Genomic DNA, 14,040 nt, shown 5'->3' on the forward strand with positions numbered 1-14,040 from the left:
AACTTGATACCAGTGGTTAAATTGTATGCTTAGTCTGGGTAGTCAGTTTTAGCCAAGTAAACTGTTCAAGCATAAAAGTCAAGAGCAGTTATTTCTATGGATTTCGGTTGGTGTAACATACTGCCACCTTATAAATGTAGTATGATTTTTAGTTGTTTATGTACCCTTGACTTCTGCTAATGTTTAGTTCTGATATCACTTGGGGTTAGAAAAATCTCAAAGATATGTGAATTATTTCAGCTTCAAATTTCTATTGATTTTCAATTGGTATAATAGATTACTTGGGATTCTAGATGCAATGTTCAGTGTGTACTCTGCACTACTGCTGATATTTAGCCACTGCTGCTATGTCGAGAACAGACCTCAAATTATTGAAAAGCATGTCAATTAAGCTATGTGATGTCACACATTTTGCACTGTTTTCCAGGGACTAAGGATGTTTGCTGACCTAGTTCTTGACTATAGCAGTCCTAGCAGGAGTTACTAATTTTAGAATATTATGATAAGTAGATGTAGTCAGGAAAAGTTGTATTTAAAGTTTCTGGGTTTTGTGTTTAGTTAGTTACAATGTCATTGGTTAAATAGAAATCAAAAGGCAAAACTATTGTCAGCATTCATGGCTTGAAATCAAGTTGTCTCTGGTAGTCCCATTTCACTGGTAGACCCATTTCTCTGGTAGTCCAATTTCTCTAGTTATCCAATATCTCTGGCAGTCCAGTTTCACTGGTAGTCTCATATCACTAGTAGTCCCATTTCACTGGTAGTCCCATTTCACTGGTAGTCGGATTTCACTGGTAGTTCCATTTCTCTGGTAGTCTCATTGGACTACCACTTTCTGAACTTGATAGCCCATGGATGGTGACCAGTACTCCTGCATGTGTGTATTCTTGAAATGAAAACAAAGAACCCCAGGTGATATGTGTGTTATTAAAGTGACCATTTGGATGACAAATAAATAGTTATTTTTCATTTTTTTTTATTCATATAACAAATCTAATATGTTTTCCTACTTGGAAAAAAAATGTGAAAGAATATATACCAAGTATTTGTTTGTAATTCAATAAATTTCAAAAAATAAAAAAAAAATTTGTAAAATGTTTCTTACTCACAACATGGATAAGTCGACATTAAGTGAATTTACAATATGTACTATTCACAGAGAAAACCATTGATCAACATGTGGTTCCAATTGAAATGACATGCAATTCACTCTCTGCAAAGGTCTTTCCTTGTATTGTTGCATATTCTATTTCACATCACTTCAGTTCTGCAACTTGATACCAGTGGTTAAATTGTATGCTTAGACTGGGTAGTCAGTTTTAGCCAAGTAAACTGTTCAAGCATAAAAGTCAAGAGCAGTTATTTCTATGGATTTCGGTTGGTGTAACAGACTGCCACCTTATAAATGTAGTATGATTTTTAGTGTTTATGTACCCTTGACTTCTGCTAATGTTAAATCCTGATATCACTTGGGGTTAGAAAAGTCTCAAAGATATGTGAATTATTTCAGCTGTAAATTTCTATTGATTTTCAATTGGTATAATAGATTACTTGGGATTCTAGATGCAATGTTCAATGTGTACTCTGCACTACTGCTAATATTTAGCCACTGCTGCTATGCTGAGAACAGACCTCAAATTATTGAAAAGCATGCCAATTAAGCTATGTGATGTCACACATTTTGCACTGTTTTCCAGGGACTAGGATGTTTGCTGACCTAGTTCTTGACTATAGCAGTCCTAGCAGGAGTTACTAATTTTAGAATATTATGATAAGTAGATGTAGTCAGGAAAAGTTGTATTTAAAGTTTCTTGGTTTTGTGTTTAGTTAGTTACAATGTCATTGGTTAAATAGAAATCAAAAGGCAAAACTATTGTCAGCATTCATGGCTTGAAATCAAGTTTTCTCTGGTAGTCCCATTTCACTGGTAGTCCCATTTCACTGGTAGTCCCATTTCTCTGGTAGTCCAATTTCTCTAGTTGTCCAATATCTCTGGTAGTCCAGTTTCACTGGTAGTCTCATTTCACTAGTAGTCCCATTTCACTGGTAGTCCGATTTCACTGGTAGTTCCATTTCTCTGGTAGTCCAGTTTCACTGGTAGTCTCATTGGACTACCACTTTCTGAACTTGATAGCCCATGGATGGTAACCAGTAATCCTGCATGTGTGTATTCTTGAAATGAAAACAAAGAACCCCAGTTGATATGTGTGTTATTAAAGTAACCATTTGGATGACAAATAAATAGTTATTTTTCATTTTTTTATTCATAAAACAATTTAATCTACTATGTTTTCTCACTTAAAAAAAAAAAACAATGTGTAATAATATATACAAAGTTTTTGTTTGTAATTCAAAAAATTTCAAAAAAAACTGTAAAATGTTTCTTACAACATGGGTAAGTAGACATTTAAGTGAATTTACAATATATACTATTCACAGAGAAAACTGTTGATCTACATGTGGTTCAAATTGAAATGACATGCAATTCACTCTCTGCAAAGATCTTTCCTTGTGTTGTTGCATATTCTATTTCACATCACTTCAGTTCTGCAACTTGATACCATTGCTCAGATTTTACACTTAGGATGGGTAGTCAGTTTTAGCCAAGTAAACTGTGCAAGCATAAAATTCAGGAGCAGTTATTTCTATGGATTTTTGGTTGGCATAACAGACTGCCACCTTATAAATGTAGTATGATTTTTAGTTGTTTATGTACCCTTGACTTCTGCTAATGTTCAGTTCTGATATCACTTGGGGTTAGCCAAGTCTCAAAGATATGTGAATTATTTCAGCTGTAAATTTCTATTGATTTTCAATTAGTATAATAGTTTACTTGGGATTCTAAGTGCAATGTTCAGTGTGTACTCTGCACTACTGCTAATATTTAGCCACTGCTGCTGTGTCGAGAACAGACCTCAAATTATTGAAAAGCATGCCAATTAAGCTATGTGATGTCACACATTTTGCACCGTTTTCCAGGACTAGGATGTTTGCTGACCTAGTTCTTGACTATAGCAGTCCTAGCAGGAGTTACTAATTTTAGAATATTATGATAAGTAGATGTAGTCAGGAAAAGTTGTATTTAAAGTTTCTTGGTTTTGTGTTTAGTTAGTTACAATGTCATTGGTTAAATAGAAATCAAAAGGCAAAACTATTGTCAGCATTCATGGCTTCAAATTAAGTTTTCTCTGGTAGTCCCATTTCACTGGTAGACCCATTTCTCTGGTAGACCCATTTCACTGGTAGTCCAATTTCACTGGTAGTCCCATTTCACTGGTAGTCCCATTTCACTGGTAGACCCATTTCACTGGTAGTCCCATTTCACTGGTAGACCCATTTCACTGGTAGTCCCATTTCACTGGTAGTCCCATTTCACTGGTAGTCCCATTTCACTGGTAGTCCCATTTCACTGGTAGTCCCATTTCACTGGTAGTCCCATTTTCACTGGTAGTCCAATTTCTCTAGTTGTCCAATATCTCTGGTAGTCCAGTTTCTCTGGTAGTCTCATTTCACTAGTAGTCCCATTTCACTGGTAGACCCATTTCTCTGGTAGTTCCATTTCTCTGGTAGACCCATTTCTCTGGTAGTCCCATTTCACTGGTAGACCCATTTCACTGGTAGTTCCATTTCTCTGGTAGTCCAGTTTCACTGGTAGTCCCATTGCACTGGTAGTCCCATTTCACTGGTAGACCCATTTCACTGGTAGTTCCATTTCACTGGTAGTTCCATTTCTCTGGTAGTCCCATTTCACTGGTAGACCCATTTCTCTGGTAGTCCAGTTTCACTGGTAGTCTCATTGGACTACCACTTTCTAAACTTGATAGCCAATGGATGGTGAACAGTACTCCTGCATGTGTGTATTCTTGAAATGAAAACAGAGAACCCCAGTCGATACATGTGTTATTGAAGTAACCATATGGATGACAAATAAATTGTTATTTTTCATTAGTTTTATTCATAAAACAAATCTAATATGTTTTCCTACTTGGAAAAAAAAATGTGAAACAATATATACCAAGTATTTGTTTGTAATTCAATAAATTTCAAAAAATAAAAAAAAAATGTGTAAAATGTTTCTTACTCACAACATGGATAAGTAGACATTAAGTGAATTTACAATATGTACTATTCACAGAGAAAACCATTGATCAACATGTGGTTCCAATTGAAATGACATGCAATTCACTCTCTGCAAAGGTCTTTCCTTGTATTGTTGCATATTCTATTTCACATCACTTCAGTTCTGCAACTTGATACCAGTGCTCAGATTTTACACTTAGGATGGGTAGTCAGTTTTAGCCAAGTAAACTGTTCAAGCATAAAATTCAGGAGCAGTTATTTCTATGGATTTTTGGTTGGCATAACAGACTGCCACCTTATAAATGTAGTATGATTTTTAGTTGTTTATGTACCCTTGAAGAGAGAACCCCAGTTGATATATGTGTTATTAAAGTAACCATATGGATGACAAATAAATAGTTATTTTTCATTTTTTTATTCATAAAACAAATCTACTATGTTCTCCTACTTGATAAATCAATGTGAAACAATGTAATATACCAAGTTTTTGTTTGTAATTCATATGACAATGAATTGCAAAAAATAAAAAAAATGTGTAAAATTTTTCTTATTGTATGTACGACAAAAAACTTTTTAGTCACTTTTTAGTTAATTACAAATTTATTGAGTAACAAACATGTTGAATAACAAGATAAAAAAAATACTCCTTTGCCATCCAAAATTTTCCAAAAAAACATGAAAAATAAAATCCAGTAGGAGAACTGCTCACAATATGCACTTTGAAAATTATTTATATGGACAGATTATCATCAGTGGAGATTTCCGAAGACTCTAGCCTAGTGGCTGCTGGATTCGCCGATTCTATCGTACGTATCTGGCCTTTAACACCACGCAAACTTAGAGCTGTGAAAGGACCCGATGATCTGGCTACCATCGATAAAGACGCTGATGATGTCTTGGAGAGAATTATGGATGATAGGTAAGAGATGGTGTCAGTTATCTTGTCTCACAGACAGAGATACCGATAATTTGTCAAAGTCAGTATCGTGCAGGTCACAGGTTTTATGTTAGTATTTTGACTTCAGTAAAAAGTTAATAAATTCAACTTGTGCCCAATTTATATGGAAATTTGACCAGAAACCAATTTAGTTTCAAGGTATTCTTACTATGTATATTTTCCTTATTACAGAACGGCTGCTGACAGTCGTACATTACTTGGTCACAGTGGACCAGTGTATTCTAGTAGTTTCACCCCTGATAGGACAATGTTATTATCCTGTTCTGAAGATGGTACAGGTAAATATGAACCATTCAATATCCATATGCCAGTAGAAAATATAATTTCTTTTGCCATAGATGGCGCTGTTCAGTCATGCCATAGATGGCGGTGTTTAGTCATGCCATAGATGGCGCTGTTCAGTCATGCCATAGATGGCGGTGTTCAGTTATGCCATAGATGGCGCTGTTCAGTCATGCCAGAGATTGCACTATTCAGTAATGCCATAGATGGCGCTGTTCATAAATGCCACATCTAGAATTTAGCTACTAAGTAGTATATTGTTTACATGCTACTACAGAGTACTTCTCTGATAGTTACACATCTTAACATTTATTCATTGTTGTGATGTGTTAATGCTAGAGGAAGAAAGTTAGACTTCTCCAAACTAGAGGTAAAAGCTGTAGGTCCCTGTGTCACAATGGACATGATGATAGCATAATTTGCTATGTCCATTGGTGGCGCTATAACACTTGAATGTGTAATTTTCAATATTATAGTATTTGTTATGTCTGTTGGTGGCGCTATAACAGTTGTATAATATTCAATATAATAGTATTCTTATTTCCTGTATTTACAGTCCGTTTATGGAGTTTACAGATGTATGTAAATTTGGTGTGTTACAAGGGACATAATTACCCAGTCTGGGATGTACAGTTTGGGTAAGTTAGACACTGTCTGTTATAAGGGACACAGTTACCCAGTCTGGGATGTACAGTTTGGGTAAGTTAGACACTGTTTGTGATAAGGGACACAGTTACCCAGTCTGGGATGTACAGTTTGGGTAAGTTAGACACTGTCTGTTATAAGGGACACAGTTACCCAGTCTGGGATGGTACAGTTTGGGTAAGTGAGACATTGTCTGTTATAAGGGACACAGTTACCCAGTCTGGGATGTACAGTTTGGGTAAGTGAGACACTGTCTGTTACAAGGGACAGAGTTACCCAGTCTGGGATGTACAGTTTGGGTAAGTGAGACACAGTCTGTTACAAGGTACACAGTTACCCAGTCTGGGATGTACAGTTTGGGTAAGTGAGACACTGTTTGAATTTTAGAATTGTACTGTAACTGTATCTTATATATATGTAAATGTCACCTTGAAGGTTGATATCTACAAGTAGATCCTCTTGTTAGTTTTGTTCCATCCCAAAGTAAGTGACACAAAAGTACAGTGTATGGACTGTAGATGAGAAGCTATAATGACCATCTTCACAATATCAGTCACATCAGGAGAATGTTGTCTACTCTAGAATCATCACAGGTTGACATATTTCATTGTTTTCTTACTTTACAGACCATATGGGTATTACTTTGTATCAGCAGGTCATGACAAAACAGCAAGATTGTGGGCGACTGAAAACCACCAACCAATTAGAATATTTTCCGGTCATCTTTCTGATGTTGATGTAAGTTTCAATAACTCCCAGCTGCTGATATGTTCTTGTATCTTAGTATGATGGGGTTCCGAGATGTGTGACGGACAGTGTCCCATGCTTGGTACTTGCGCGATGACTTGCAGTGTTCTCTGCAGGCATACTCTCACAAGCCATGACAGTCACAAACCATTAGCGGTCCAAGTGCAACAAACCCGCGGGCTTGCCTGGCGAAAACAGGTGTCATAAAAGTTGTTTGCATCTCTAAAGCTGTTTGTAGCGTTACTTATAAGAGCCTAATAAATTGATAACAACTGATATAAGACGGAGATAAGGTTTGCCTCAATTGCAGTCCATGCAGACGGCCGAATAGAGGTTTTCTGTTTACTTGTGTTATGTAAGAGCCCATCATCACATGTGTAAATATTTGTACTCTTTGATAACAAGTCCACTTGCTTGGCTAATGGCTTGTCCCAGTAATGCAAGGAACCATGCTGGCGTGCTGTTATTATGTCATTACGTTTATCCAAAACAGGCAAAATTTTGTTTTAAAATTAAATAGATAAATAAATAAATAAATAAATAAATAAATAAGTAACTAAATAAACAAATAGATAAATAAATAAATAAATAAATAAATAAATAAATACAAGCCTGACAGTTTGCAGTTATATGCTCTCAGCCTACCAATGTTTCGTGTATTGATTAAAATTTTAGTACTCAAATGAATGAATTGTGTATTTTCGGAAATGCAATATCTGCTAAACAAGAATGTTTTAATCATGTTGTAATTATTTGTTTAGCAAGCAAAGATCATGATTTTGCAGAAATCATGTGGGTACATGTGTTATTCGAGAATAAAAAAAAGTTCAAAGAATTCAAACACTGAGGGCGCTCTTCTACTCAAAAGTGAAAACCTCTCAGATAGATAAGTTTATTGTTTTTGTCATGATTCTAGTTAGCATTATGGTACCAACTGCATTTGTTTATTTTCAGTGTGTGAGATTTCATCCCAACTCCAACTACATAGCAACAGGGTCAAGTGACAGAACGTGCAGATTATGGGATGTATGTAGTGGTAACTGTGTTAGAGTGCTTACTGGACACAAGGTAAAACACCGCTTCAGAAAATCAAAACATTTTCATAAACTATGGGTTCTGGAGAATCATTTCATTATTTCACATCACCTAAAATTACTCGCAATTTCAGAAAAAACTTCAAGGTGGTCTTGTGCCTTATCTTTGATGTAGGTCACATTGCATGATGGGAGTCTATATATAGGTATCATTGCAGTAGGTCACATTGCATCATGGGAGTCTTTATATAGGTATCATTGCAGTAGGTCACATTGCATCATGGGAGTCTATATATAGGTATCATTGCAGTAGGTCACAGTGCATCATGGGAGTCTATATATAGGTATCATTGCAGTAGGCCACATTGCATCATGGGAGTCAGTGGAATTGATTATTCATGAGTGAACAATGAATATTCATGTGAGAAATTTTACACTGAAGGGAATGAGCATTTAGGAGTCATGACTCTTCAGGATTATGTAAACATAATATAGCCATTTACCCAGATGGTAAATTCATAGCAATGATTTGATTGGTCTCATTTCTCCCACAGGGTCCTATTTATAATATAGCCTTTTCCCCAGATGGTAAACATATAGCAACAGCAGGTGCTGATAAGACAGTACTATTATGGGATATAGCACATGGCACACTGATTGGCCGACTACAGGGACACACAGACACTGTATATTCTCTGAGTTTTAGCAGAGATGGCAATATACTAGCTTCTGGTAAGTCAATTTAACCTTTGACCCTTTGATCTGAATCTACATTGCAGTACATTACATTACATCACAGAAACATGTGCAAGGTACTGCAAGGCAATTTTTTTTCTTATTATTATGAGTTGTGTGACATCACAAACTATGCAATGTAAAAAAAATGGAATGTTGACTTACTTTGGTAACGTTATCTTAAGTGAATTTTATATCTGTTAGATATTCCATTGATCAAGACATGAGCATGCCATTCTAGGCCATTTGACTAGATTTTATGTTTGTATACCAAGTACTACCAAACCAGAGTGACTATAGCATTTCAAAGAAGCAGCAAAATGTTTTTGTTTTTTTACATCTCACACTTTTTATTATGAATTACACAAACAAAATACAGGCACTGATAACGCACACACATATGAAATGACGCTTTTTATCTCACAGTGGGCACAAACAGTTCTGTATTTGGATCTTGTTTCACCTGACTGTGATGTTGATTTGTGAGATAGTAATTCGTAACAAACATCCTTGTGTGAGATGTACAAAAACATACTGCCTAAATGAAACTCTATAGTCACTCTGGTTTGGTAGTACTTGGAAAGGTGTCACATACATGAAACTCTATAGTCACTCTGGTTTGGTAGTACTTGGAAAGGTGTCACTTACATGAAACTCTATGGTCACTCTGGTTTGGAAGTACTTAGAAAGGTGTCACTTACATGAAACTCTATGGTCACTCTGGTTTGGAAGTACTTAGAAAGGTGTCACATACATGAAACTCTATGGTCACTCTGGTTTGGCAGTACTTGGAAATGTCACATACATGTACTTTTTATTTACAGGTGGACATGATAATACAGTTAAATTATGGGATGTCAACAAAGCATTTGGTGAAATAGACACAGATGAAATTACTAATTCTACACATATAACACTGTAAGTAATTTTGTAGAAGTGGCCATATGGATGAGGATTTGAAGTTTATGTTGGATTTTTAATTGATAAGACTATTTTATCATGGCTTCCTACTTGAAAAATCAATATGAAACTCATCATATATTATATGCCAAGTACTTGTTTGTAACTCAATAAATTGCAAAAGATTAATAAATGTACAAAATGTTTGCTATTGTACATGTATGTACAATAACAACCTTTTTACACATATTTTAGCTTTTTGCAATGTACTGAGTTACAAACACAGACTTGTTGTTTCACATTGATTTTTCAAGTATGATGACATTTTTTTAAATTTATAAAGTAAACATCCAAAATTCATTGAAATCATCATCCATTTGGCCACTTTAAAGTAAAAATGAGAGTGAAAATCAAGTGATATTTTATACATTTATACACACAGAGCAAATTGAATTCATATTAACAAATTATCAGTATCTCTATTATTCTGAAATAAGACGTTATCAGTCTTACATAATCACGTGATCACTTGGCTTAGAGAGGAAAACCACTCCAGGATATGGAGACATTTTGAAAACTATAGGTTCTGGAGAGTCATTTCATGATTTTACATTGCCTACAATTATTTGCGATTTCAGAGAAACATCAAGTTGACATGCCTTTCTATGGTATGTTTATGATGGGAGTCAGAAATAATGTATTCATGGTTGCCCAATGAATATTCATGAGAGATGTTTTACACTAAGCATTAAGGAGTCATGAATATTCGTTGTTCATCCATGAATTATAATTTAACAGTGGAAATCTCTATATAAGATATTCAGGCTGCAATCGTGTGATATATTCATGAATTGTTTCAAATGATTGTGAAGTAGATTGGATTCTTTGCTGGAGTTGTTTTTACATATTAACATACTGACAGTAATGAGAGTTGTTTGTTGTTTTATTTCAGGTCAGAAAATACCAATTACCAACTGGGTTCATATCCAACTAAGTCAACACCAGTCCAACATTTGCACTTTACAAGAAGAAATTTATTGCTAGCAGGGGGACCTTATAAAACATAGCATTATATAGCTTGCCCCACAAGTTGTCTGCTAGAAGCTGGACCATATACATCATAGCATTATATTGCTGGCCCCACAAGTCGTCTGCTAGAAGCTGGACCATATACATCATAGCATTATATTGCTGCCCCCACATGTGATCTACTGCTAGCAGCTGGACCATATACAAGATAGCATTATATTGCTGGCCCCACAAGTGATCTACTGCTAGCAGCTGGACCATATACAAGATAGCATTATATTGCTGCCCCCACAAGTGATCTACTGCTAGCAGCTGGACCATATACAAGATAGCATTATATTGCTGGCCCCACAAGTGATCTACTGCTAGCACCTGAACCATGTACAAGATAGCATTATATTGCTGGCTCCACAAGAGATCTACTGCTAGCAGCTGAACCATGTACAAGATAGCATTATATTGCTGGCCCCACAAGTGATCTACTGCTAGCAGCTGGACCATATACAAGATAGCATTATATTGCTGGCCCCACAAGTGATCTACTGCTAGCACCTGAACCATGTACAAGATAGCATTATATTGCTGGCTCCACAAGTGATCTACTGCTAGCAGCTGAACCATGTACAAGATAGCATTATATTGCTGGCCCCACAAGTGATCTACTGCTAGCAGCTGGACCATATACAAGATAGCATTATATTGCTGGCCCCACAAGTCATTTACTGCTAACAGATGAACCACACACATACATGTACCAAAGCATTACATCGTTAGTCCATAAGTCATGCACTGCTAGCAACTTGACCAAATACCACAGCATTAGATTGCTAGCCTTGTTTACAGTCAGGCACTAGCAGCAGAATTATTAGGTGTTATTGACAAGACAACCATTCCGTAAAAACACTTTTGTTGATTGTACTGTACAAAAGTTGACATTTATTGCATTCAGCATTATGTCAGTAACTGCCATGTAAATATTTAAACTGATTTTTATAGAGAATGAGGAAAATTGTTACTGTGCTGTGGAGATACATTGTTAGCCTGTTACTGTGCTGTGGAGATACATTGTTAGCTGGTCGTACCTCCTAGCCCTATAGCCTATTTACTGCACTATTGAGATACATCGTTAGCTGGTCATACCTCCTAGCTCTCATATCCTGGAACGAAACCTGTTTGAGAAAAATGAATCTACTTTGATTTTGCAATGTTAATCAATGTCTCATGATCCATATCATACAAGCTCCTAAGCATCAATAATATTTGCCTTGAAATGACAACACTGTATAGGATCTTACCTAGTATCATAGTGTACTGTTGTAAGTTACCATTCCTTCAAATAGTATTCAATACTGTATGTGAATTAATAAACAAAATATTTCTTTTTCTACGAATGATTTGTTAGGTCGGTTTACTTTCTCTGAAGTTTGTGAATCATTTTGCACAGCTACTATGAAATGGTGGTGTTAGAGCCATTCATACTTGTTTGAAACATTGATAAATACTTGGGTACAACTGAACTTCAGTTAGTGTGTAGGAAAGTGTGTCCGTCAGTGTCCGTGTCTGTGTACGTGTCTGTGTCTGTGTCCGTGTCTGTGTCTGTGTCTGTGTCTGTGTCCGTATACGTGTACGTGTCTGTGTCCATGTCTGTGTCTGTGTCTGTGTACATGTCTGTGTCTGTGTCTGTGTCTGTGTCTGTGTTTTAACGAAGTATGAATACATTTTATGATAACTCCACCACTCGTCCTCACCAACAAAAACCAAAGACTTTCCTTTGGAAACAGAAAAGTTCGAAAACACACCAATTTGAAACCATTTTAGCTCTATTCTCATTCTGGTTCACTGTTGCATCATGGGGATATTAACATATATATTAAATAAACACTGAATCATGACTTTATCTAATAAATATTTAATTTCGGATATTAAAGTGAAGTAGAGTTTCAACTTAATAATTCTTGGCAATCACACAAAAAATATGTGATGTGAAATCATGAAATGACTCAAGAACCCCAACATTTATGAAAATATATGAATTTCCTGAGGTATACATCTAATGGCAAAAAAGAATGTTGGGCTCATCACCAAGGTAGCAGTTTGATATCCACATACTGAGCCAAAGGAATGTCATACAAACACCGAAACACTCTGACCAGTAAATAAAAACTTGACACAAATAATTCAGATCAATATGAACAAATAATAAAGCAGGAAGGCATGACGAGTGGATGATCGAGTGTTGTGTAGATAACGGAAGTAGGCAACTATATTGAATGGCACCACGAAAAGGAACTTGTGTAAAACGAAAGGGAAATGAGATGTCCCAGGGCAACTCTGAGGGCGCCAATTCACCCCTATGACTGAAGCCATTGGAGACGGTTAGTACATTTCTTTTGTAGAAATTGTGCAGTTTATATTTTGTATGTACATTTTTATGAGTTTCTGTCCCTAGTGTAGTTTGTTTAAGGTTTCACTCCTGTAGTTTGTTATCGGCTTCTCTTCTCAGTAGAGTTTGATATGATTTATGGGTAGGTTTCTCTCCTGTAGTTTGTTGTGAATTTCTGTCCCCAGTGTGTTTGTTATAGCATGGCCATATAAGTGGAGATACCTGCATGGTTATGGGTTTCTCTGCTGTACTTTGTTATGGGTTCTTGCAGTTTGTTACTGGTTGTATATGACTTATCTCCTGCAGTGTGGTGAATAAGAATGAAATTATATTTTCACCGCAAACCCATGGCAAACTACAGGAGATGGGGCAACCATACCCCCATAGCAAACTACAGGAGTTAGGGCAACCTTACACCCATAGCAAACTACAGGTGATAAGACTACCTTGCCCCTATAGAAAACTACAGGAGATAGGGCAACCATACCCCCATAGAAAACTACAGGAGATAGGGCAACCATACCCCCATAGAAAACTACAGGAGATAGGGCAACCATACCCCCATAGAAAACTACAGGAGATAGGGCAACCATACCCCCATAGAAAACTACAGGAGAAAAGGGCAGCCTTACACCCATAGCAAACTACAGGAGATAAGACTACCTTACCCACATAGAAAATTACAGGAGATAGGGCAACCTTACCCCCATAGAAAACTACAGGAGATAGGGCAGCCTTACCCCCATAGCAAACTACAGGATATTGACCTAAATACCCGTAACTACTGGAGATATTCACCTAAATACCCATAACTACAGGAGATATGCACCTAAATACCCATTACTATAGGACATATTCACCTATTAAATACCCATAACTACAGGACATATTCTCCTAAATACACAATACTACAGGAGATACTCACCTAAATACCATTAATTGTGGGAGATAAAATCATCTAGATCATAGACATTGGAGAGAGATGCCTATATATGGATAACAAACTACAGGAGATGAGAAAGTCACATAAGCTATAAGAAACTATACAGCTAGAGTCATCTAGAACCAAATAGTACAGGAGATAAGCTATCATATTAAAGCAACAACAAAATTACAGGAGATAAAGCCAGGAAATAACATAATTTGGGAAGTGTGATGTGTTATCTTATATATCTACATTCTACTGTAGTAGTAGTAGTATTAGACACATGAATATAGAGATTGGCCATACAATGAAGGTGAATACC

General features: G+C 36.2%; 1 protein-coding gene across 1 annotated transcript in view; it reads left to right on the forward strand.

Annotated features, from left to right (window-relative positions):
- Positions 1-10,628, forward strand: part of LOC144450526 (transcription initiation factor TFIID subunit 5-like) — a 32,916-nt gene extending 22,288 nt beyond the window's left edge. The window contains exons 11-18 of the mRNA XM_078141171.1: positions 4,823-4,999; positions 5,210-5,316; positions 5,877-5,958; positions 6,592-6,703; positions 7,667-7,780; positions 8,301-8,478; positions 9,306-9,399; positions 10,334-10,628. Coding sequence (XP_077997297.1) covers positions 4,823-4,999; positions 5,210-5,316; positions 5,877-5,958; positions 6,592-6,703; positions 7,667-7,780; positions 8,301-8,478; positions 9,306-9,399; positions 10,334-10,448 — 979 coding nt within the window. The 3' untranslated portion in view covers positions 10,449-10,628. The remainder of the gene's footprint in view (positions 1-4,822; positions 5,000-5,209; positions 5,317-5,876; positions 5,959-6,591; positions 6,704-7,666; positions 7,781-8,300; positions 8,479-9,305; positions 9,400-10,333) is intronic.
- Positions 10,629-14,040: the final 3,412 nt, after the last annotated feature.

The sequence above is a fragment of the Glandiceps talaboti genome, chromosome 20 (genome assembly GCF_964340395.1).
Source record: "Glandiceps talaboti chromosome 20, keGlaTala1.1, whole genome shotgun sequence".
Classification (NCBI taxonomy): domain Eukaryota; kingdom Metazoa; phylum Hemichordata; class Enteropneusta; family Spengelidae; genus Glandiceps; species Glandiceps talaboti.